The 25,144-nt window shown below is 38.9% G+C and overlaps 4 protein-coding genes across 4 annotated transcripts; all 4 read right to left on the reverse strand.

The window, feature by feature from the left end:
- Positions 1-404: 404 nt before the first annotated feature.
- Positions 405-938, reverse strand: LOC141124557 (interferon lambda-2-like). Its single transcript, XM_073612272.1, has one exon. The coding sequence runs from the start codon at positions 936-938 to the stop codon at positions 405-407; it is 534 nt and encodes a 177-aa protein (XP_073468373.1).
- A 3,803-nt stretch (positions 939-4,741) lies between these two features.
- On the reverse strand, positions 4,742-5,275 carry LOC141124573 (interferon lambda-2-like). Its single transcript, XM_073612273.1, has one exon. The coding sequence runs from the start codon at positions 5,273-5,275 to the stop codon at positions 4,742-4,744; it is 534 nt and encodes a 177-aa protein (XP_073468374.1).
- A 3,786-nt stretch (positions 5,276-9,061) lies between these two features.
- LOC141124589 (interferon lambda-2-like) lies at positions 9,062-9,595 on the reverse strand. The gene has a single exon (XM_073612274.1). It carries the CDS (start codon positions 9,593-9,595, stop codon positions 9,062-9,064), a length of 534 nt encoding a protein of 177 aa, XP_073468375.1.
- An 11,219-nt stretch (positions 9,596-20,814) lies between these two features.
- On the reverse strand, positions 20,815-21,348 carry LOC141124605 (interferon lambda-2-like). The gene has a single exon (XM_073612275.1). The coding sequence runs from the start codon at positions 21,346-21,348 to the stop codon at positions 20,815-20,817; it is 534 nt and encodes a 177-aa protein (XP_073468376.1).
- Between the last annotated feature and the right edge of the window lie 3,796 nt (positions 21,349-25,144).

The following is a 25,144-nucleotide window of genomic DNA, read 5'->3' on the forward strand; positions in this document are numbered from 1 at the left end:
TGCTGTGTAGAGAGTAGGTCAGTCATTTTTGGGTTGATAAGGAATCTTGTCTGCTGGGATAAACAATTAGGTCCATTTATGATATATAAGTTTGTGTTTACGAAATCCCTTGTAGGATAGGTTAATAGTGGATAAATCCTGTAGTTGTAAATTTCAGGAATGTACTTTATGGATGAATTTCCTATAGGTTTTAGTAGATCAAAGATGAGTAGATACTTCTTTTAAAGTAGTACTGTATGTCCTTCAGTCGTAAGGTATAGAAGAATATGTCTATGTTGAAAAAGTCCATCCTTTACTGCTTATCCTTCATCCTGATGGTCTTCCTGGTTCTAATATGTTCAGATATAGCATAAGAGACTTATCTGTGCTTACAGTAGGGAGTTTATTTGATACAGAAGTGCAGGTTAGTGGTTGAGAGCCCAACATGTCACATCTTCCACCCTCAGAGGAATAAGGCTCAGTATTACAGCTTCCTGGACACAATCTGGAGATGCTGTTTCCTTAAAATGTTGGAGGTGATGCAGCCACAGCTTCAGCTCAGGTGACGTAGACTCATTGTTTTCAGGAGATCCTCTACAGACCATCAGATCATCTTTCAGTTTGAGGAAAACCATAAGTGCCTGTTTTACAGTTTCATTCTGAGCAGACACAGACATGTTCGTCAGAACCTCAACTGTTAGTGACACCCGCTCCAAAGTCAGGATGAGACGATTCCTCTGCGTAAGGTCACATACAGATGGTTTGTGTCTCAGCATTCTTCTGTAGCATCTCATTGCGTTGGTAGACATGTTCTTTTCATGATCATGTTGCAGCTCCTTTAGTGTTGTTATGTCAGAGGACGTCACTGATAAATAGCGGGATTTCGGGCAGAGTCTCCTGTGCAAGCGCCCACTTACTGCAACCAGTAAAGTGCTCAACACCAGCAGCCTGATATCCATTTCTGTTTTGCTGGCTTGGATCTGATAATGTCTTTCTGGTTCCAGATATTTGTTCCGTTACACTGTCACTCCACAGTGCTAGTCTCTGGTTGATCTGAAGTCTTGTATCCATGATTCTCCTTTTATATTTCTGTTTGCAGGAGAAAAATGTCCTCATTTTCATGATGTTGTGAAGTTCTCTTTCGTTCAGAACTCAAGTGACATGAGAGAGACGATAGCTGCTCTGGGAACTTCTATATCACTTTCAGTTTCCTTTCTATTCAGGTAAGAAGGTAACATCAGATAGCTAGTGACATTCTTCTACATGTCAAACAGGAAACTCCTCCTTTCTGATACAGGACTCTCCTCTATACAGATTTATCGTATATTGTCAAAAGAACTTTTACAACATATTATTGCCAACAGAAAAAAACATAACACAGCTTTTTAAATGTTCTGCCACACAAGTCTAAAAATGTGAAAAGAAGGAAGAAAATATAGGAAAGATGTATAAACATAACATACCAGTTTAGGTATTGTGCTTAAACCATTTTTTAACCAACAATATTGAAACTTTTTTTCATTTTTAAAATTAAAAAAAAAAATGTTGTGTCACAATAATAATTCACAAATAATGTGGGGATAGAGGTATATAAAAAGATTAAAGGTTGTGAGACTTTAATTGGCTTTCACTTTGGCTTTCCTTATCCACACATTTGTTGCTGGTTAGTATCTCAGAAAGTATGGATGTCAGAAACAGCCAGACAACTAGCATATCCAGAAGATCAGCATTGGTGGCCCCTGTGTTTTTCTCTATTGAGCCTTACTTTAGGCATAATCATCTGCATAAACTGTACGCTACCTCATTTTTATAATTATTTTTATACTGGCAGTTGGTAGTTTGTACTCACTTCACCTAGAAGATCAACTGATTAACTGAATATCAGTCTTTCATTTATATTGGTAATTTACTCCCACCATATAATTGCTTTAAAAATGTACGTAAATGCAATACTTGGATCTGTAACGTTACTCTGTGTAAACCCAAAGCTATGTATGATTTGATTGCATCTTGTGTATATACAGTTCAGGTGATATGATCAGCTCCCCATCAGGTCAAATGGCAGAACTTTTGATGTTTCCAGGATGCAAGTTTATTTTTTCATTGCCAGTACAGGATAAATTCCATACAGATGGTAACTCATTTCAGCTGATCTTTACCTTAGTTGTAGCAAGATATGGTTGGACCCCTAATTTTATATACCCACCCACCAAGGTAGGCAAGACAATGGTAATGGTAATACATGAACTAGATTACCAATAGCCTCTAGAAATCACAAAAATCTAAAAACCATATAGATGCAACATTGCATATGAAGGAAAGTTTAAGGAAAAGGAAAAGAAAAGTAGCTACATTAATTGATAAGGTCAATGTCCCACCTACAGTTAATACCTAGAAGCAATCTAGTCTCAAGCCTAAATATCCTAAATACTTCACACCAAAGTAAACAATGGCGTAAATCTCCCCAATGTACAGAACCATCAGTAAATTCAATAAAATGGAAAGATAAAAAAATATTTTCTAGACACGGTAGGGCACTCTTCTACACCATGTTGTTCACCTATCTGCTTCAGCAGCTTTCCAGTGTATCCCGCATATAGTACTCTTCACTCTGCACAGGAAATAATTTAAACCATGTTCTTGGAGTTACAACTTAAACACTGATGGATACAACCAATCATTAGCCAATACAGATTGTACCGTTCTGATTTTTGGATGAACTTTATAACAGCAACATGTATTGAGCCCACATTTGAAATACCCCTTCACCTTAATCCAAGTAGGAGACTTAAATTTGATATAAAAAAGGCTGGGTGAAAAAAGGGATCCTAAAGTGAGTGTCCTCTTAGAAGATAAGTGACAACCTACTTATAAAATGGTATGCAGCTTACAACCACCAAGTAAAATGGGCAAAATTATGCCTAATAATTTGTTTAATAGTAGTTTAATACTCAGTGGAAAAGATGGTCTCAAATATATTTTTGCCAGACAATCATTAGTTGTTACTTTCACCCAAAAGAAAACTCCCTGTTTTTACTCCTGTATATTTTATTAGCTACATTCAGAGTACACTGTATATATTTTCTCTTTCTTAAGCTGAATACACAGTATACAATCTTCTTTAGATTTTTTCCTTTAGATTTACCAAAACCATATAATAAGAGGTCAAACCTAAACGCTTTCAATTTGTATGCAATCAGGCAGGCCCTTACCCTACATGGTTTTGGTAAATCCAAAGGAAATCAAACAACAAAAGTTGTGTAGTGTGTATCCAGCTTTAATCTTTCCATAATGATCTCAGTTTCTGACCCAAGGGACTTATAATCCAAACTATTTCTCCTAGCCCATGTAAGTTCTCCCACTGGCACAGTTTTAATAGTACAGTAGTTTGAGGTTGACAACTGCTAGCAGGCAATGTTATTTTCCTCTCCTTTGTTCATATGCAATGTAGCCTGTGTATAATGCCGGGGAAGCAGTTTTTGTATATGTCGATTTTTTTTCAGATATATGTGATTTCAGGATACCATTGGTAATCCGGTTTTCATATTGCCGTTACCCTCTTCTTACCTACCTTGGTGGGTAGGCATATAATGATAGAAGGATCTAACCATACTTTGATTTTCAAAATTCAAAGCATTCCTCTTGTGATTATCTGGAATTTAATGGTTTGTTCTGTTACATAGTGAACTGTGTCATACATCATCCAATTAGAAGTCCTTTTCTTTTCTTTCTTTTTACAGAGCCAACACTTGCATAAATAGTGTACAGAAAGTTACACAAAAACACAAACTTCTGAAAAAAAGATTAAACACAACTGTCTGTATAATACTTTGCTACATTATATTTATTAGTTGCACAAGTGTGTATATACATTTGAATGTAGCTAGAAACATGTGAAATAAATAATTTAATAACTTATACACAATATTAAATAAATAATATCAAAAACATATTGGTCAAAATTAAACATAAAGACATTCGTCAAGAAACTCCCCTTTCACAACTATATATATATATATATATATATATATATATATATATATATATATATATATATATATACAACATATGCATTTATCAATAAAATATTTTTTCTTTAACATTAATCAATTACAGATATATTGCATCCTCCAGGGAGCTAGAAACTTGTAAAAAAAATGTTCTTAATAACTTATGTAATATAAATAATAAATAAATAACATTAAAAACTTACAGGTTTTAACATGAATATAAACAGATATGATAAGATAAAATAATATTAAATAAATAAGATTAAATACTTATAGGTTAAAAAATAATTGTAAGCACACATCACAAAAAAAAATCCTTTTGACTACTACTACTCTCCACAGAATTTGTGCTGTGTAGAGAGTAGGTCAGTCATTTTTGGGTTGATAAGGAATCTTGTCTGCTGGGATAAACAATTAGGTCCATTTATGATATATAAGTTTGTGTTTACGAAATCCCTTGTAGGATAGGTTAATAGTGGATAAATCCTGTAGTTGTAAATTTCAGGAATGTACTTTATGGATGAATTTCCTATAGGTTTTAGTAGATCAAAGATGAGTAGATACTTCTTTTAAAGTAGTACTGTATGTCCTTCAGTCGTAAGGTATAGAAGAATATGTCTATGTTGAAAAAGTCCATCCTTTACTGCTTATCCTTCATCCTGATGGTCTTCCTGGTTCTAATATGTTCAGATATAGCATAAGAGACTTATCTGTGCTTACAGTAGGGAGTTTATTTGATGTAGAAGTGCAGGTTAGTGGTTGAGAGCCCAACATGTCACATCTTCCACCCTCAGAGGAATAAGGCTCAGTATTACAGCTTCCTGGACACAATCTGGAGATGCTGTTTCCTTAAAATGCTGGAGGTGATGCAGCCACAGCTTCAGCTCAGGTGACGTAGACTCATTGTTTTCAGGAGATCCTCTACAGACCATCAGATCATCTTTCAGTTTGAGGAAAACCATAAGTGCCTGTTTTACAGTTTCATTCTGAGCAGACACAGACATGTTCGTCAGAACCTCAACTGTTAGTGACACCCGCTCCAAAGTCAGGATGAGACGATTCCTCTGCGTAAGGTCACATACAGATGGTTTGTGTCTCAGCATTCTTCTGTAGCATCTCATTGCGTTGGTAGACATGTTCTTTTCATGATCATGTTGCAGCTCCTTTAGTGTTGTTATGTCAGAGGACGTCACTGATAAATAGCGGGATTTCGGGCAGAGTCTCCTGTGCAAGCGCCCACTTACTGCAACCAGTAAAGTGCTCAACACCAGCAGCCTGATATCCATTTCTGTTTTGCTGGCTTGGATCTTATAATGTCTTTCTGGTTCCAGATATTTGTTCCGTTACACTGTCACTCCACAGTGCTAGTCTCTGGTTGATCTGAAGTCTTGTATCCATGATTCTCCTTTTATATTTCTGTTTGCAGGAGAAAAATGTCCTCATTTTCATGATGTTGTGAAGTTCTCTTTCGTTCAGAACTCAAGTGACATGAGAGAGACGATAGCTGCTCTGGGAACTTCTATATCACTTTCAGTTTCCTTTCTATTCAGGTAAGAAGGTAACATCAGATAGCTAGTGACATTCTTCTACATGTCAAACAGGAAACTCCTCCTTCCTGATACAGGACTCTCCTCTATACAGGTTTATCGTATATTGTCAAAAGAACTTTTACAACATATTATTGCCAACAGAAAAAACATAACACAGCTTTTTAAATGTTCTGCCACACAAGTCTAAAAATGTGAAAAGAAGGAAGAAAATATAGGAAAGATGTATAAACATAACATACCAGTTTAGGTATTGTGCTTAAACCATTTTTTAACCAACAATATTGAAACTTTTTTTCATTTTTAAAATTAAAAAAAAAAATGTTGTGTCACAATAATAATTCACAAATAATGTGGGGATAGAGGTATATAAAAAGATTAAAGGTTGTGAGACTTTAATTGGCTTTCACTTTGGCTTTCCTTATCCACACATTTGTTGCTGGTTAGTATCCCAGAAAGTATGGAGGTCAGAAACAGCCAGACAACTAGCATATCCAGAAGATCAGCATTGGTGGCCCCTGTGTTTTTCTCTATTGAGCCTTACTTTAGGCATAATCATCTGCATAAACTGTACGCTACCTCATTTTTATAATTATTTTTATACTGGCAGTTGGTAGTTTGTACTCACTTCACCTAGAAGATCAACTGATTAACTGAATATCAGTCTTTCATTTATATTGGTAATTTACTCCCACCATATAATTGCTTTAAAAATGTACGTAAATGCAATACTTGGATCTGTAACGTTACTCTGTGTAAACCCAAAGCTATGTATGATTTGATTGCATCTTGTGTATATACAGTTCAGGTGATATGATCAGCTCCCCATCAGGTCAAATGGCAGAACTTTTGATGTTTCCAGGATGCAAGTTTATTTTTTCATTGCCAGTACAGGATAAATTCCATACAGATGGTAACTCATTTCAGCTGATCTTTACCTTAGTTGTAGCAAGATATGGTTGGACCCCTAATTTTATATACCCACCCACCAAGGTAGGCAAGACAATGGTAATGGTAATACATGAACTAGATTACCAATAGCCTCTAGAAATCACAAAAATCTAAAAACCATATAGATGCAACATTGCATATGAAGGAAAGTTTAAGGAAAAGGAAAAGAAAAGTAGCTACCATAATTGATAAGGTCAATGTCCCACCTACAGTTAATACCTAGAAGCAATCTAGTCTCAAGCCTAAATATCCTAAATACTTCACACCAAAGTAAACAATGGCGTAAATCTCCCCAATGTACAGAACCATCAGTAAATTCAATAAAATGGAAAGATAAAAAAATATTTTCTAGACATGGTAGGGCACTCTTCTACACCATGTTGTTCACCTATCTGCTTCAGCAGCTTTCCAGTGTATCCCGCATATAGTACTCTTCACTCTGCACAGGAAATAATTTAAACCATGTTCTTGGAGTTACAACTTAAACACTGATGGATACAACCAATCATTAGCCAATACAGATTGTACCGTTCTGATTTTTGGATGAACTTTATAACAGCAACATGTATTGAGCCCACATTTGAAATACCCCTTCACCTTAATCCAAGTAGGAGACTTAAATTTGATATAAAAAAGGCTGGGTGAAAAAAGGGATCCTAAAGTGAGTGTCCTCTTAGAAGATAAGTGACAACCTACTTATAAAATGGTATGCAGCTTACAACCACCAAGTAAAATGGGCAAATTATGCCTAATAATTTGTTTAATAGTAGTTTAATACTCAGTGGAAAAGATGGTCTCAAATATATTTTTGCCAGACAATCATTAGTTGTTACTTTCACCCAAAAGAAAACTCCCTGTTTTTACTCCTGTATATTTTATTAGCTACATTCAGAGTACACTGTATATATTTTCTCTTTCTTAAGCTGAATACACAGTATACAATTTTCTTTAGATTTTTTCCTTTAGATTTACCAAAACCATATAATAAGAGGTCAAACCTAAACGCTTTCAATTTGTATGCAATCAGGCAGGCCCTTACCCTACATGGTTTTGGTAAATCCAAAGGAAATCAAACAACAAAAGTTGTGTAGTGTGTATCCAGCTTTAATCTTTCCATAATGATCTCAGTTTCTGACCCAAGGGACTTATAATCCAAACTATTTCTCCTAGCCCATGTAAGTTCTCCCACTGGCACAGTTTTAATAGTACAGTAGTTTGAGGTTGACAACTGCTAGCAGGCAATGTTATTTTTCCTCTCCTTTGTTCATATGCAATGTAGCCTGTGTATAATGCCGGGGAAGCAGTTTTTGTATATGTCGATTTTTTTTCAGATATATGTGATTTCAGGATACCATTGGTAATCCGGTTTTCATATTGCCGTTACCCTCTTCTTACCTACCTTGGTGGGTAGGCATATAATGATAGAAGGATCTAACCATACTTTGATTTTCAAAATTCAAAGCATTCCTCTTGTGATTATCTGGAATTTAATGGTTTGTTCTGTTACATAGTGAACTGTGTCATACATCATCCAATTAGAAGTCCTTTTCTTTTCTTTCTTTTTACAGAGCCAACACTTGCATAAATAGTGTACAGAAAGTTACACAAAAACACAAACTTCTGAAAAAAAGATTAAACACAACTGTCTGTATAATACTTTGCTACATTATATTTATTAGTTGCACAAGTGTGTATATACATTTGAATGTAGCTAGAAACATGTGAAATAAATAATTTAATAACTTATAAATAATATTAAATAAATAATATCAAAAACATATTGGTCAAAATTAAACATAAAGACATTCGTCAAGAAACTCCCCTTTCACAACTATATATATATATATATATATATATATATATATATATGCAACATATGCATTTATCAATAAAATATTTTTTCTTTAACATTAATCAATTACAGATATATTGCATCCTCCAGGGAGCTAGAAACTTGTAAAAAAAAAATGTTCTTAATAACTTATGTAATATAAATAATAAATAAATAACATTAAAAACTTACAGGTTTTAACATGAATATAAACAGATATGATAAGATAAAATAATATTAAATAAATAAGATTAAATACTTATAGGTTAAAAAATAATTGTAAGCACACATCACGAAAAAAAAAATCCTTTTCACTACTACTACTCTCCACAGAATTTGTGCTGTGTAGAGAGTAGGTCAGTCATTTTTGGGTTGATAAAGAATCTTGTCTGCTGGGATAAACAATTAGGTCCATTTATGATATATAAGTTTGTGTTTACGAAATCCCTTGTAGGATAGGTTAATAGTGGATAAATCCTGTAGTTGTAAATTTCAGGAATGTACTTTATGGATGAATTTCCTATAGGTTTTAGTAGATCAAAGATGAGTAGATACTTCTTTTAAAGTAGTACTGTATGTCCTTCAGTCGTAAGGTATAGAAGAATATGTCTATGTTGAAAAAGTCCATCCTTTACTGCTTATCCTTCATCCTGATGGTCTTCCTGGTTCTAATATGTTCAGATATAGCATAAGAGACTTATCTGTGCTTACAGTAGGGAGTTTATTTGATACAGAAGTGCAGGTTAGTGGTTGAGAGCCCAACATGTCACATCTTCCACCCTCAGAGGAATAAGGCTCAGTATTACAGCTTCCTGGACACAATCTGGAGATGCTGTTTCCTTAAAATGCTGGAGGTGATGCAGCCACAGCTTCAGCTCAGGTGACGTAGACTCATTGTTTTCAGGAGATCCTCTACAGACCATCAGATCATCTTTCAGTTTGAGGAAAACCATAAGTGCCTGTTTTACAGTTTCATTCTGAGCAGACACAGACATGTTCATCAGAACCTCAACTGTTAGTGACACCCGCTCCAAAGTCAGGATGAGACGATTCCTCTGCGTAAGGTCACATACAGATGGTTTGTGTCTCAGCATTCTTCTGTAGCATCTCATTGCGTTGGTAGACATGTTCTTTTCATGATCATGTTGCAGCTCCTTTAGTGTTGTTATGTCAGAGGACGTCACTGATAAATAGCGGGATTTCGGGCAGAGTCTCCTGTGCAAGCGCCCACTTACTGCAACCAGTAAAGTGCTCAACACCAGCAGCCTGATATCCATTTCTGTTTTGCTGGCTTGGATCTGATAATGTCTTTCTGGTTCCAGATATTTGTTCCGTTACACTGTCACTCCACAGTGCTAGTCTCTGGTTGATCTGAAGTCTTGTATCCATGATTCTCCTTTTATATTTCTGTTTGCAGGAGAAAAATGTCCTCATTTTCATGATGTTGTGAAGTTCTCTTTCGTTCAGAACACAAGTGACATGAGAGAGACGATAGCTGCTCTGGGAACTTCTATATCACTTTCAGTTTCCTTTCTATTCAGGTAAGAAGGTAACATCAGATAGCTAGTGACATTCTTCTACATGTCAAACAGGAAACTCCTCCTTCCTGATACAGGACTCTCCTCTATACAGGTTTATCGTATATTGTCAAAAGAACTTTTACAACATATTATTGCCAACAGAAAAAAACATAACACAGCTTTTTAAATGTTCTGCCACACAAGTCTAAAAATGTGAAAAGAAGGAAGAAAATATAGGAAAGATGTATAAACATAACATACCAGTTTAGGTATTGTGCTTAAACCATTTTTTAACCAACAATATTGAAACTTTTTTTCATTTTTAAAATTAAAAAAAAAAATGTTGTGTCACAATAATAATTCACAAATAATGTGGGGATAGAGGTATATAAAAAGATTAAAGGTTGTGAGACTTTAATTGGCTTTCACTTTGGCTTTCCTTATCCACACATTTGTTGCTGGTTAGTATCTCAGAAAGTATGGATATCAGAAACAGCCAGACAACTAGCATATCCAGAAGATCAGCATTGGTGGCCCCTGTGTTTTTCTCTATTGAGCCTTACTTTAGGCATAATCATCTGCATAAACTGTACTCTACCTCATTTTTATAATTATTTTTATACTGGCAGTTGGTAGTTTGTACTCACTTCACCTAGAAGATCAACTGATTAACTGAATATCAGTCTTTCATTTATATTGGTAATTTACTCCCACCATATAATTGCTTTAAAAATGTACGTAAATGCAATACTTGGATCTGTAACGTTACTCTGTGTAAACCCAAAGCTATGTATGATTTGATTGCATCTTGTGTATATACAGTTCAGGTGATATGATCAGCTCCCCATCAGGTCAAATGGCAGAACTTTTGATGTTTCCAGGATGCAAGTTTATTTTTTCATTGCCAGTACAGGATAAATTCCATACAGATGGTAACTCATTTCAGCTGATCTTTACCTTAGTTGTAGCAAGATATGGTTGGACCCCTAATTTTATATACCCACCCACCAAGGTAGGCAAGACAATGGTAATGGTAATACATGAACTAGATTACCAATAGCCTCTAGAAATCACAAAAATCTAAAAACCATATAGATGCAACATTGCATATGAAGGAAAGTTTAAGGAAAAGGAAAAGAAAAGTAGCTACCATAATTGATAAGGTCAATGTCCCACCTACAGTTAATACCTAGAAGCAATCTAGTCTCAAGCCTAAATATCCTAAATACTTCACACCAAAGTAAACAATGGCGTAAATCTCCCCAATGTACAGAACCATCAGTAAATTCAATAAAATGGAAAGATAAAAAAATATTTTCTAGACACGGTAGGGCACTCTTCTACACCATGTTGTTCACCTATCTGCTTCAGCAGCTTTCCAGTGTATCCCGCATATAGTACTCTTCACTCTGCACAGGAAATAATTTAAACCATGTTCTTGGAGTTACAACTTAAACACTGATGGATACAACCAATCATTAGCCAATACAGATTGTACCGTTCTGATTTTTGGATGAACTTTATAACAGCAACATGTATTGAGCCCACATTTGAAATACCCCTTCACCTTAATCCAAGTAGGAGACTTAAATTTGATATAAAAAAGGCTGGGTGAAAAAAGGGATCCTAAAGTGAGTGTCCTCTTAGAAGATAAGTGACAACCTACTTATAAAATGGTATGCAGCTTACAACCACCAAGTAAAATGGGCAAATTATGCCTAATAATTTGTTTAATAGTAGTTTAATACTCAGTGGAAAAGATGGTCTCAAATATATTTTTGCCAGACAATCATTAGTTGTTACTTTCACCCAAAAGAAAACTCCCTGTTTTTACTCCTGTATATTTTATTTTATTTTTTTCAATAAAGTTTATTGAGTTTTACAGGTTTACAAAGTATATGTAACATACATCTCAGTCTGTGTGTATACAAACTCATAGCGTATAAGCAGTGTTCAAAGTAGCACATTCACAGACGGGCAATATGTAAGCCACTGTAAAGCGAATAGATAACGTTCTAAAAAAACAACAGTCAACAATTAGAATTCCCGTACTGAAAGCAGTAAACTTGTGATAAGATATTGCTGCTGGGGGTGTGGGTCTGCGTAGAGTCCACGGTCACGTCCGGATATGGCAAGTGAAGAAACCCCGAGTCCATTCACCCCCGAAAGGGGATCATTTCTGTGAATGGGTCGGGAGCTTAAGTTGTTATGTCAGTGGCACCAAAGACTAATGAGTAATGTGGATTATGACGCGGTGCCACTGAGTGACCTGGCTCTCTACAGCCGAGTGTTGTGCAGTATAGATTGGCTGGGGTAGTCGTACCCCTGTGTCACAGGGATGTAAGATGAGAGAGTATGCGCAAGTGGATAATTGTCCATGTTGTCTGTGAGAGGGGTGGGGGTAGGGTCTCGACTGAGACGGGGAGAGGGGTGTGGGAAGGACCAGGGGGTAAGGCAGCCAGGCCAAGTCGGGGAGTTAAGGTTATTCTGCAAGATGTGTTCAGATCATGGTGTGTGGGAGAGTGGTAGGTTGGGAGGTTGTCGAGGATGATTGGCGGAAGTGTAGCCAGCTCGCCCAGGTGGTGTTAAATTTGGTAGGGTTGTCGTTGGCTTGACAGATAAGATTCTCCATTTCTGCTATTTTGTCGACCCTCCGGATCCAGTCTTGAACCGATGGGGGTGCCGTGTTCCTCCAGAAAGCGGGGACGCATAGATTGGCTGCATTGACTAAGTGTATGGTAAGTGATTTTTTGTAGGTGCCTGGGGCGACAGGAGTGTGATGGAGTAGGTATCTTTCAGGGGTGAATGCCGGTGGAAAAGTGGTTATTTGGGTAATTAGCAGGTGTATTGCCTGCCAGAATGGTTGGATGAGGCTGCAGTTCCACCAAATGTGCAATAAGGTGCCTTTGGCAGAACCGCACCTCCAACAGGTTGGGGGGATGGATGGGTGAAAATGGTGTACTCTGTCGGGTGTTCTGTACCATTTAGAGAATACTTTATATCGGTTTTCTTGCGTTAAGACATTTATAGATCCCTTATGCATGAGGGTAAAGATGGAATCCCATTCCTGTGGGGATAGATCCAGCGAGAGGTCCGATTCCCATTGCCGAACCAGTTTGTCATTTTTGACTACGTGCTGTGAGAACAGGAGAGAGTAGGTGGTGGAAATGAGGTGACCCTGGGGTTCGGTGTCTAGGCAAGATAGTTCCAGTGGGGTTAGGTCTCTGCTGTAAGGGGAGTCCCTGCTATGTGTCTGAAAAAAATGTCTCAATTGTAGGTACTTAAAAAAAGGTAAGTGAAAGCCCGAAAGTGTCGATCCAAGTTCCGTGTGAGTGAGTAGTGAGCCATTGCGAAAGCAGCTATGAGCTCTTACTGGGGTGGTGACCGAGTCATGGGCAGGGTCTGTATGTATTAGACTCGGGGGGAATTCTGGGTTGTTAGTTAGTGGGGTCATGGGACCCGGTGTTGGAAGCATGTTGAGTGTATTGCAAGCCCTTTTGAAAATTGCGAGGGTGGCGCCAATGAAGGGGTGAGAGGAGAAGGCTTCTGGTATGTGTCTGCTATCGACCCAGGGAGAGTTCACAATCGGAAGGCTCGCAAATGAGTCTTCTAATTCCACCCAGTCTTTGGCCGTCCGGTGTTTGTGCCAGTCCACCAATCTGGTCAAGTGGCAGGCCCAATGGTATTTGCGTAGATCCGGAAGTCCCAGGCCTCCTAATTGTTTGGGAAGGACTAATCTGTCCCAGCTAAGTCTTGGTTGTTTCGATGCCCATATGAAGGACCTGCAAATGCGTTTATAGGATAAGAAGAGTGCGGGGGGCAGCTTTATTGGTATGGCTTGAAGGAGGTACAGGATTCTGGGCAGGACGTTCATCTTTAGTATGGCGATCCTGCCCAGCCAAGAGAAGGATCCCAGATGCCACTTCTGAAGATCCTCTCGGATGGACAGCATCAAGGGAGCAAAGTTACTGGTATATAGATTTTTTAGGTCTGGGGTGATTTTGATTCCGAGGTAAGAGATGGCCGAGGGTTCCCAGCTGAAGGAGAAGTTAAGTTTGCAGAGGTTTACCGTGTCAGGGGGTAGAGTAATGTTGAGGGCTTTGGATTTGTTGAAATTGATTCTCAGGTTAGAGAGAGTTTTGAAGAATTCAAAATCAGCTAGAAGATTGGGGATGGTTGTGATGGGGTCAGTCAGGAATAGTAGTATATCATCAGCGTATGCGGCTAATTTGTAGGACTTATGGTGCATGTCGACACCTCTGATGGTGGGGTTATCTCTCAATTTGCGGAGCATGGGTTCAAGGGTTAGTATGAATATGAGTGGTGACAATGGACACCCTTGACGGGTTCCATTGGAAACAGAGAAGGCGTCCGACAGTGTGCCGTTAATTCGTAATCTGGCAGTTGGGGAGGCATAGAGGGCCATGATCATTGTGAGCATGCGCGGGGGCAACCCTATCGCCAGGAGGGTGGCCTCCATGTAGTCCCAAGCCACCCTGTCGAACGCCTTCTCTGCATCCAACGAAAGAAAAAACCCTTTGGTGGATGTTCTTGTGAGCCAGTGGTGTATGTTCAATGCTTTAGTAGTGTTGTCCCTGGCCTCACGGCCGGGGACAAAGCCAACCTGTTCTAGCGAAATTAGAGATGGTATGAAAGGTAAGAGTCGGTTAGCTAATGCTTTCGCGTATAGCTTGAGGTCTACGTTAAGCAGAGAGATGGGGCGGTAGTTGGTCACTTGCGTGGGGTCTTTGTCTTTTTTGGGGATGAGCGTAATGTGGGCTGCGAGCATTTCAGTGTGCGCGTGTGTTGAAGGGGAGAGAGCGTTGAGGGCTTTCGTTAGGTGTGTAAGGAGGGTGGAAGGGAAGGCCTTATAATAACAGGTCGAGAAGCCGTCAGGGCCAGGGCTTTTGCCTGTCTTCATTTGTCGTAGTGCTAGAAGGAGTTCATCTGTTGAAATTGGGGTGTCTAGCGATTGAGCGTCCTCAGTGGATAGTGGTTGCGGTCCATATTGTTGAAGGAAATTTAGGAGGGCGGTTTTCCGATTAAGTGAGTCGTCAGCGTGTTGTGGCGGGGACAAATTGTACAATTTGGTGAAGTATTGAACAAATTGTGTCGAGATATCTTCGTTTTTAGAGAACGATACCCCATTTGAGTCAGAAATTTTATGAATAGTATGGGAGGCCTTTTTAGAGTGAAGTGCCCTTGCTAATAGTTTGCTGGATTTGTTCCCAAATTCATAATATAGTTTTTGTGTCAGCATGAATTTGCGTTTCAGCGATTTGTTAAGTACATCTAAAAGTTCCTCCCTCGCTCTTGTTAAATCGGTTAGTAAAGCAGAAGCAACGGAGGCTTTGTGTGCCTGTTCGAACGTGTGTACGCGCGCAGTTAGCTCGGCTATGCGTGTGCGGTTGAGTTTGTTGCGGTTAGCGGCGATAGAGAGGAGTTCACCCCTAATGACACATTTATGCGCGTTCCAGGTGGTCAGCGGCGTAACGTCAGGAGTGTCGTTATTGGCAAAAAAGTCAGTCAGGCATTTGGATAGTCTATTTATGTTAAGTTCATCCGTTAGTAGGGAACTATCAAGACGCCAAATGCGCGTTTTCGTGTTCTTGGTCGGTAACAGTAAGGTCATGGAGATAGGGTTGTGGTCTGACAGTATGGACGGTTCAATGGTCGCTTTCGTGAGGTTGGTCAAGTCGTTTTGAGATAGGAAGAAGTGGTCCAGTCTGGAATACTTGTCATGTGACGGTGAGTAGCACGAGTAATCCCTTTCCTTGGGGTGCAGTGTACGCCACGTGTCATGGAGGAGTAAATTACTGAGTTGTAATTTAATTGCCCTTAAGGCCCTATGGGTGAGGAATGATGACCCGTTGGAGGTGTCTAGAGATGGGTTCAGTGGGACATTGAAATCCCCGCCGACAATAAGTGTACCGACTTGGAAACTAGTCAACAATTGTAAGGTTGTTTTGAAAAAGGAGACCTGGCCCGAGTTTGGCGCGTAAATGTTAGCGATAGTGTAGGGTAGCTGGTGGAGAGTGCCTTTTATGAAAAGGTATCTTCCGTTTGGGTCCTTTAGCGTATCTGTGATCAAGAATGGACATTGATTGGAGATGAGTGTTGTGACCCCTTTAGATTTCGACTCTACGTTGGAGGCGTTAATTATCGTGGGGAAGTAGCGGCTGTGAAATTTAGGAATGGAATCTGTGCGAAAGTGTGTTTCCTGAATTAACACTACGTGTGCTTTGGATTGTTTGAGGGATGCTAGTAGTTGGGACCTTTTTTCAGGGGTATTAAGCCCTCTTATGTTAATTGAGTATAGTTTGAGGGAGTTTGATAGCTGTGGCGTGGCTCCCTGCGTGGAGGTATAGTTTGTCATGGCCGCCGTCGTGGGGAGGGGGGGAGGGGGATAGGGTCGGTAAGTAGTAGGGGACGTCTGGTGGAGAATGTCTGATGAGAAAAGCTAATTTGCGTGGTAGACGTGGGTTAGGTGGGGGGGGTACCGAAGAGGTGTGGAACGGAGTGTCCTCGTGCCTCTAAAATTATGGATCGGTTGAGTGTCGGTCCCGCGTGAGGAGACGTATACCGTGGGTGAGACGTAGGCCCAGCGCAGGCCCAAGTGGGGGTTGACCGCAGCCAGGCGATGGAGAAAGTGAGGGTGATGTGTAATGAGGGTGAGGACGAAGCCCTCCACCACAGGAAATTCTGCAGCCAATTACTGAGGTGTGATTGATAGACGGGTTGAACAAGAATGGTAGGTACATAATATGGGGTAGCATGTTAGGAGCGGTGATTAACCTTGGCGCATAAAGGGTTTAAGATTAGGCAGCTTATCTAAACATACAAACAGTGAAACAAAGAAAGACCTGTGGGCAAGGTAACCTCCAGCGCCAGGTGTGGCAGATATTGGGGTTGGGGCAGAGCCGAAGAGAGGCGGCGGACGTCAAGTCGAGTAGCGCCTCAGTCCACTCCTTTAAGGGAGTGATGTAGTGGCGAAGGCCGTTGAGGCCTAGGTTGGCGACTGGAAGTTACTTCTCCCAAGGGCTTGCACAACTGGTTCATGACCAAATGCCTCTGAAAGGGGCATAAATTAAGTAAAAGGAGGCATCCGAAACCTTAGAAGGTGGATATTGGCAATATTGAGAGCACCACCCTCAGTAGTCTCTCTTAATCAAAAAAAAAAAAAAAAATTAGGAGAGAACGGTGAAGTCGTTGCACCGTATACAATAGACCATAAGGTGGATGTACCAGCTAGTTCATACTCCAGTATGCGAAGGTGATGGGTATTGCGTCTTGGTGGGATCCACAGATTGTCGATGTGCAGGTGGAATGCAGGAGTGTCGTTGTGATGCGCCACCGTGGCAATGGGTAGGAGAGTATCTTATTGTAGGCCGCTGTGGTACTGAGGTCTCCATGCAGGTAGTTGCTGAGGTTGTCAGTTGCCAAGTGTGCAGCAGCCAAGGATGAAGTGCCGTTTCTGATCGGTGTTGGTGGCTTGTCAGGTAGGCGAGCATGCGTACAGCAGGAGATCTTGCGTGAGCACGTTGGAGTATGGGCGTGGTGCGTCTTCGCAAGGCAGTGTGGGTGTCGTAGTCGTGGGCTCGGGTGTCCGGCTGAAGTCTCGCGATAGTTAGCAGTGACATCCACCCACCGGACCAAGGACAGTTGTTGTGGGCGGTCGCTGAGCTAGATCCGAGGGCGGTCGTGCAGTAGCATCTCTTTGGCGCTGAGTTGAGGGGGAGATAGCCTACCATCCGGTGTATCCGGCTGGCTTGCCCTGCTATCGATCCAGTGTAACCTTCTGAGATGGTTTCGCCAAAAAAAAGGAAAAAAGGAGTAAAAAGTAAAAAAAAAAGATAAAACGAACAATGAAAGTCAGTAGGAATTCAAACTTTGCATCGTGTCGAAAGCCTCGGGTATTGTGGTTGGCCTTTACTGACATTAAGGCGGACAAGGCCGCTTTAGACATGCCGGTTACGGCCCCTGCGCGTTCCCCGAGATCTAGGGGAGGCGTCTGGGCTGTTGGTACGGTGGTATGAGCGGTGTGTAGTGATGCTCCTGTGAGCGGAGGGTGAACGTCTCCGGTTGAGCCGAGGCGCTTGCGTCTCCATAGGGTCTTCTCTGGGCATCCCTGTGCGGGGGCGAAAAGCTGCGTACCAGTTCGGTACCGGTATCAAGGGGATGCCAAGGGTGGCACAGAAGTGGGGAAGGTCTTCTGGGACTTTGAGGATCGCTGTGCGGCCGTGTGTGGAGGCAGAGAGGCAGAAGGGAAACTTCCACTTATACAGTATTTGTCTGTCCCTCAGGGTTTCTAGCAGGGGTCTCAGGTCTCGTCTGTGTTGAAGAGTAATACCGGAGAGATCCTGGTAGATTTGCACTGGGGTCCCTTCATGCAATATCTGGGGTCTGCCTCGCGCCATTTTGAGGATTTCCTCCTTAAGCCTGAAGTCCACTATGTAGCAGATAATGTCCCTTGGTGGGTCTGTGTCCCTGCCTTTGGGGCGCAATGCGCGATGGATACGGTCCATGACAATAGGGGTGTGTGCGGGCCGGTCAAGCAGGGAGTTAAAGATGGATACTATAGCCGTGGAGATCTGATCTCCCTCAAAAGTCTCCGGCAGGCCTCTAATACGCAGATTGTGCCTTCTGCCTCTGTTGTCGAGGTCTTCGACGTGTCTTTGCATGTCACGCAGCTGTCGGGTGTGTGAGTCTATATCTTCCGTGACCAACTGGAGGATTACTTCATGATGGTCAGACACGTTCTCTACCACCTGGATCCTATCGTTCAGGGACTTGAGGTCTAGTCTAAGTTCCGAAATGGCGGCTGCTAGTGCGTCTTTAATATCATCCGCCACGGAGCGGAGGTCCAGAATGGTTAAGGGCGGGTGCGGCCTTAGTTCTATCCCATCTTCCCCATCGGCCGGGGGCAGTAATTGAGGTGGCGGAGTGGGCATATGGTGAGGTTGGGAGGGTGGTTGTGAGGAGGGCCCCTGTGAGTGGCGGGAGGGCGCCATGTTGCCTCTACCCGCCCGGAACATCTCCGGGATGTTCTGCCCCTGTGTCCCAGCCAGGTCTCTTGGGGATCTCGAGCGGGATGCTGAAGAGGTTCGGGAAGCTGTCCCCATAATCGGTGGAGGGTGCAAAGCGAGATTACCTCAAAATATCAGTGGCTTTCTCCTGTGGCGGATGGATCTGTAGAATTAGGCGACTATCTCCATGCCAGCTCAGGCCACGCCCCTCCTGTATATTTTATTAGCTACATTCAGAGTACACTGTATATATTTTCTCTTTCTTAAGCTGAATACACAGTATACAATCTTCTTTAGATTTTTTCCTTTAGATTTACCAAAACCATATAATAAGAGGTCAAACCTAAACGCTTTCAATTTGTATGCAATCAGGCAGGCCCTTACCCTACATGGTTTTGGTAAATCCAAAGGAAATCAAACAACAAAAGTTGTATAGTGTGTATCCAGCTTTAATCTTTCCATAATGATCTCAGTTTCTGACCCAAGGGACTTATAATCCAAACTATTTCTCCTAGCCCATATAAGTTCTCCCACTGGCACAGTTTTAATAGTACAGTAGTTTGAGGTTGACAACTGCTAGCAGGCAATGTTATTTTCCTCTCCTTTGTTCATATGCAATGTAGCCTGTGTATAATGCCGGGGAAGCAGTTTTTGTATATGTCGATTTTTTTTCAGATATATGTGATTTCAGGATACCATTGGTAATCCGGTTTTCATATTGCCGTTACCCTCTTCTTACCTACCTTGGTGGGTAGGCATATAATGATAGAAGGATCTAACCATACTTTGATTTTCAAAATTCAAAGCATTCCTCTTGTGATTATCTGGAATTTAATGGTTTGTTCTGTTACATAGTGAACTGTGTCATACATCATCCAATTAGAAGTCCTTTTCTTTCTTTTTACAGAGCCAACACTTGCATAAATAGTGTACAGAAAGTTACACAAAAACACAAACTTCTGAAAAAAAGATTAAACACAACTGTCTGTATAATACTTTGCTACATTATATTTATTAGTTGCACAAGTGTATATATACATTTGAATGTAGCTAGAAACATGTGAAATAAATAATTTAATAACTTATAAATAATATTAAATAAATAATATCAAAAACATATTGGTCAAAATTAAACATAAAGACATTCGTCAAGAAACTCCCCTTTCACAACTATATATACATATATATATATATATATATATATATATATATATATATATATATATATATATATATATATATATATATATATACAACATATGCATTTATCAATAAAATATTTTTTCTTTAACATTAATCAATTACAGATATATTGCATCCTCCAGGGAGCTAGAAACTTGTAAAAAAAATGTTCTTAATAACTTATGTAATATAAATAATAAATAAATAATATTAAAAACTTACAGGTTTTAACATGAATATAAACAGATATGATAAGATAAAATAATAAATAAATAAGATTAAATACTTATAGGTTAAAAAATAATTGTAAGCACACATCACAAAAAAAAATCCTTTTGACTACTACTACTCTCCACAGAATTTGTGCTGTGTAGAGAGTAGGTCAGTCATTTTTGGGTTGATAAGGAATCTTGTCTGCTGGGATAAACAATTAGGTCCATTTATGATATATAAGTTTGTGTTTACCAAATCCCTTGTAGGATAGGTTAATAGTGGATAAATCCTGTAGTTGTAAATTTCAGGAATGTACTTTATGGATGAATTTCCTATAGGTTGTAGTAGATCAAAGATGAGTAGATACTTCTTTTAAAGTAGTACTGTATGTCCTTCAGTCGTAAGGTATAGAAGAATATGTCTATGTTGAAAAAGTCCATCCTTTACTGCCTATCCTTCATCCTGATGGTCTTCCTGGTTCTAATATGTTCAGATATAGCATAAGAGACTTATCTGTGCTTACAGTAGGGAGTTTATTTGATGCAGAAGTGCAGGTTAGTGGTTGAGAGCCCAACATGTCACATCTTCCACCCTCAGAGGAATAAGGCTCAGTATTACAGCTTCCTGGACACAATCTGGAGATGCTGTTTCCTTAAAATGCTGGAGGTGATGCAGCCACAGCTTCAGCTCAGGTGACGTAGACTCATTGTTTTCAGGAGATCCTCTACAGACCATCAGATCATCTTTCAGTTTGAGGAAAACCATAAGTGCCTGTTTTACAGTTTCATTCTGAGCAGATACAGACATGTTCGTCAGAACCTCAACTGTTAGTGACACCCGCTCCAAAGTCAGGATGAGACGATTCCTCTGCGTAAGGTCACATACAGATGGTTTGTGTCTCAGCATTCTTCTGTAGCATCTCATTGCGTTGGTAGACATGTTCTTTTCATGATCATGTTGCAGCTCCTTTAGTGTTGTTATGTCAGAGGACGTCACTGATAAATAGCGGGATTTCGGGCAGAGTCTCCTGTGCAAGCGCCCACTTACTGCAACCAGTAAAGTGCTCAACACCAGCAGCCTGATATCCATTTCTGTTTTGCTGGCTTGGATCTGATAATGTCTTTCTGGTTCCAGATATTTGTTCCGTTACACTGTCACTCCACAGTGCTAGTCTCTGGTTGATCTGAAGTCTTGTATCCATGATTCTCCTTTTATATTTCTGTTTGCAGGAGAAAAATGTCCTCATTTTCATGATGTTGTGAAGTTCTCTTTCGTTCAGAACTCAAGTGACATGAGAGAGACGATAGCTGCTCTGGGAACTTCTATATCACTTTCAGTTTCCTTTCTATTCAGGTAAGAAAGTAACATCAGATAGCTAGTGACATTCTTCTACATGTCAAACAGGAAACTCCTCCTTCCTGATACAGGACTCTCCTCTATACAGGTTTATCGTATATTGTCAAAAGAACTTTTACAACATATTATTGCCAACAGAAAAAAACATAACACAGCTTTTTAAATGTTCTGCCACACAAGTCTAAAAATGTGAAAAGAAGGAAGAAAATATAGGAAAGATGTATACACATAACATACCAGTTTAGGTATTGTGCTTAAACCATTTTTTAACCAACAATATTGAAACTTTTTTTCATTTTTAAAATTAAAAAAAAAAATGTTGTGTCACAATAATAATTCACAAATAATGTGGGGATAGAGGTATATAAAAAGATTAAAGGTTGTGAGACTTTAATTGGCTTTCACTTTGGCTTTCCTTATCCACACATTTGTTGCTGGTTAGTATCCCAGAAAGTATGGAGGTCAGAAACAGCCAGACAACTAGCATATCCAGAAGATCAGCATTGGTGGCCCCTGTGTTTTTCTCTATTGAGCCTTACTTTAGGCATAATCATCTGCATAAACTGTACGCTACCTCATTTTTATAATTATTTTTATACTGGCAGTTGGTAGTTTGTACTCACTTCACCTAGAAGATCAACTGATTAACTGAATATCAGTCTTTCATTTATATTGGTAATTTACTCCCACCATATAATTGCTTTAAAAATGTACGTAAATGCAATACTTGGATCTGTAACGTTACTCTGTGTAAACCCAAAGCTATGTATGATTTGATTGCATCTTGTGTATATACAGTTCAGGTGATATGATCAGCTCCCCATCAGGTCAAATGGCAGAACTTTTGATGTTTCCAGGATGCAAGTTTATTTTTTAATTGCCAGTACACGATAAATTCCATACAGATGGTAACTCATTTCAGCTGATCTTTACCTTAGTTGTAGCAAGATATGGTTGGACCCCTAATTTTATATACCCACCCACCAAGGTAGGCAAGACAATGGTAATGGTAATACATGAACTAGATTACCAATAGCCTCTAGAAATCACAAAAATCTAAAAACCATATAGATGCAACATTGCATATGAAGGAAAGTTTAAGGAAAAGGAAAAGAAAAGTAGCTACCATAATTGATAAGGTCAATGTCCCACCTACAGTTAATACCTAGAAGCAATCTAGTCTCAAGCCTAAATATCCTAAATACTTCATACCAAAGTAAACAATGGCGTAAATCTCCCCAATGTACAGAACCATCAGTAAATTCAATAAAATGGAAAGATAAAAAAATATTTTCTAGACACGGTAGGGCACTCTTCTACACCATGTTGTTCACCTATCTGCTTCAGCAGCTTTCCAGTGTATCCCGCATATAGTACTCTTCACTCTGCACAGGAAATAATTTAAACCATGTTCTTGGAGTTACAACTTAAACACTGATGGATACAACCAATCATTAGCCAATACAGATTGTACCGTTCTGATTTTTGGATGAACTTTATAACAGCAACATGTATTGAGCCCACATTTGAAATACCCCTTCACCTTAATCCAAGTAGGAGACTTAAATTTGATATAAAAAAGGCTGGGTGAAAAAAGGGATCCTAAAGTGAGTGTCCTCTTAGAAGATAAGTGACAACCTACTTATAAAATGGTATGCAGCTTACAACCACCAAGTAAAATGGGCAAATTATGCCTAATAATTTGTTTAATAGTAGTTTAATACTCAGTGGAAAAGATGGTCTCAAATATATTTTTGCCAGACAATCATTAGTTGTTACTTTCACCCAAAAGAAAACTCCCTGTTTTTACTCCTGTATATTTTATTAGCTACATTCAGAGTACACTGTATATATTTTCTCTTTCTTAAGCTGAATACACAGTATACAATTTTCTTTAGATTTTTTCCTTTAGATTTACCAAAACCATATAATAAGAGGTCAAACCTAAACGCTTTCAATTTGTATGCAATCAGGCAGGCCCTTACCCTACATGGTTTTGGTAAATCCAAAGGAAATCAAACAACAAAAGTTGTGTAGTGTGTATCCAGCTTTAATCTTTCCATAATGATCTCAGTTTCTGACCCAAGGGACTTATAATCCAAACTATTTCTCCTAGCCCATGTAAGTTCTCCCACTGGCACAGTTTTAATAGTACAGTAGTTTGAGGTTGACAACTGCTAGCAGGCAATGTTATTTTCCTCTCCTTTGTTCATATGCAATGTAGCCTGTGTATAATGCCGGGGAAGCAGTTTTTGTATATGTCGATTTTTTTTCAGATATATGTGATTTCAGGATACCATTGGTAATCCGGTTTTCATATTGCCGTTACCCTCTTCTTACCTACCTTGGTGGGTAGGCATATAATGATAGAAGGATCTAACCATACTTTGATTTTCAAAATTCAAAGCATTCCTCTTGTGATTATCTGGAATTTAATGGTTTGTTCTGTTACATAGTGAACTGTGTCATACATCATCCAATTAGAAGTCCTTTTCTTTTCTTTCTTTTTACAGAGCCAACACTTGCATAAATAGTGTACAGAAAGTTACACAAAAACACAAACTTCTGAAAAAAAGAATAAACACAACTGTCTGTATAATACTTTGCTACATTATATTTATTAGTTGCACAAGTGTGTATATACATTTGAATGTAGCTAGAAACATGTGAAATAAATAATTTAATAACTTATAAATAATATTAAATAAATAATATCAAAAACATATTGGTCAAAATTAAACATAAAGACATTCGTCAAGAAACTCCCCTTTCACAACTATATATATATATATATATATATATATATATATATATATATATATATACAACATATGCATTTATCAATAAAATATTTTTTCTTTAACATTAATCAATTACAGATATATTGCATCCTCCAGGGAGCTAGAAACTTGTAAAAAAAAATGTTCTTAATAACTTATGTAATATAAATAATAAATAAATAACATTAAAAACTTACAGGTTTTAACATGAATATAAACAGATATGATAAGATAAAATAATATTAAATAAATAAGATTAAATACTTATAGGTTAAAAAATAATTGTAAGCACACATCACAAAAAAAAAAAATCCTTTTCACTACTACTACTCTCCACAGAATTTGTGCTGTGTAGAGAGTAGGTCAGTCATTTTTGGGTTGATAAGGAATCTTGTCTGCTGGGATAAACAATTAGGTCCATTTATGATATATAAGTTTGTGTTTACGAAATCCCTTGTAGGATAGGTTAATAGTGGATAAATCCTGTAGTTGTAAATTTCAGGAATGTACTTTATGGATGAATTTCCTATAGGTTTTAGTAGATCAAAGATGAGTAGATACTTCTTTTAAAGTAGTACTGTATGTCCTTCAGTCGTAAGGTATAGAAGAATATGTCTATGTTGAAAAAGTCCATCCTTTACTGCTTATCCTTCATCCTGATGGTCTTCCTGGTTCTAATATGTTCAGATATAGCATAAGAGACTTATCTATGCTTACAGTAGGGAGTTTATTTGATACAGAAGTGCAGG

Source organism: Aquarana catesbeiana, linkage group LG01 (assembly GCF_042186555.1).
Source record: "Aquarana catesbeiana isolate 2022-GZ linkage group LG01, ASM4218655v1, whole genome shotgun sequence".
In the NCBI taxonomy this organism is placed as follows: Eukaryota; Metazoa; Chordata; class Amphibia; order Anura; family Ranidae; genus Aquarana; species Aquarana catesbeiana.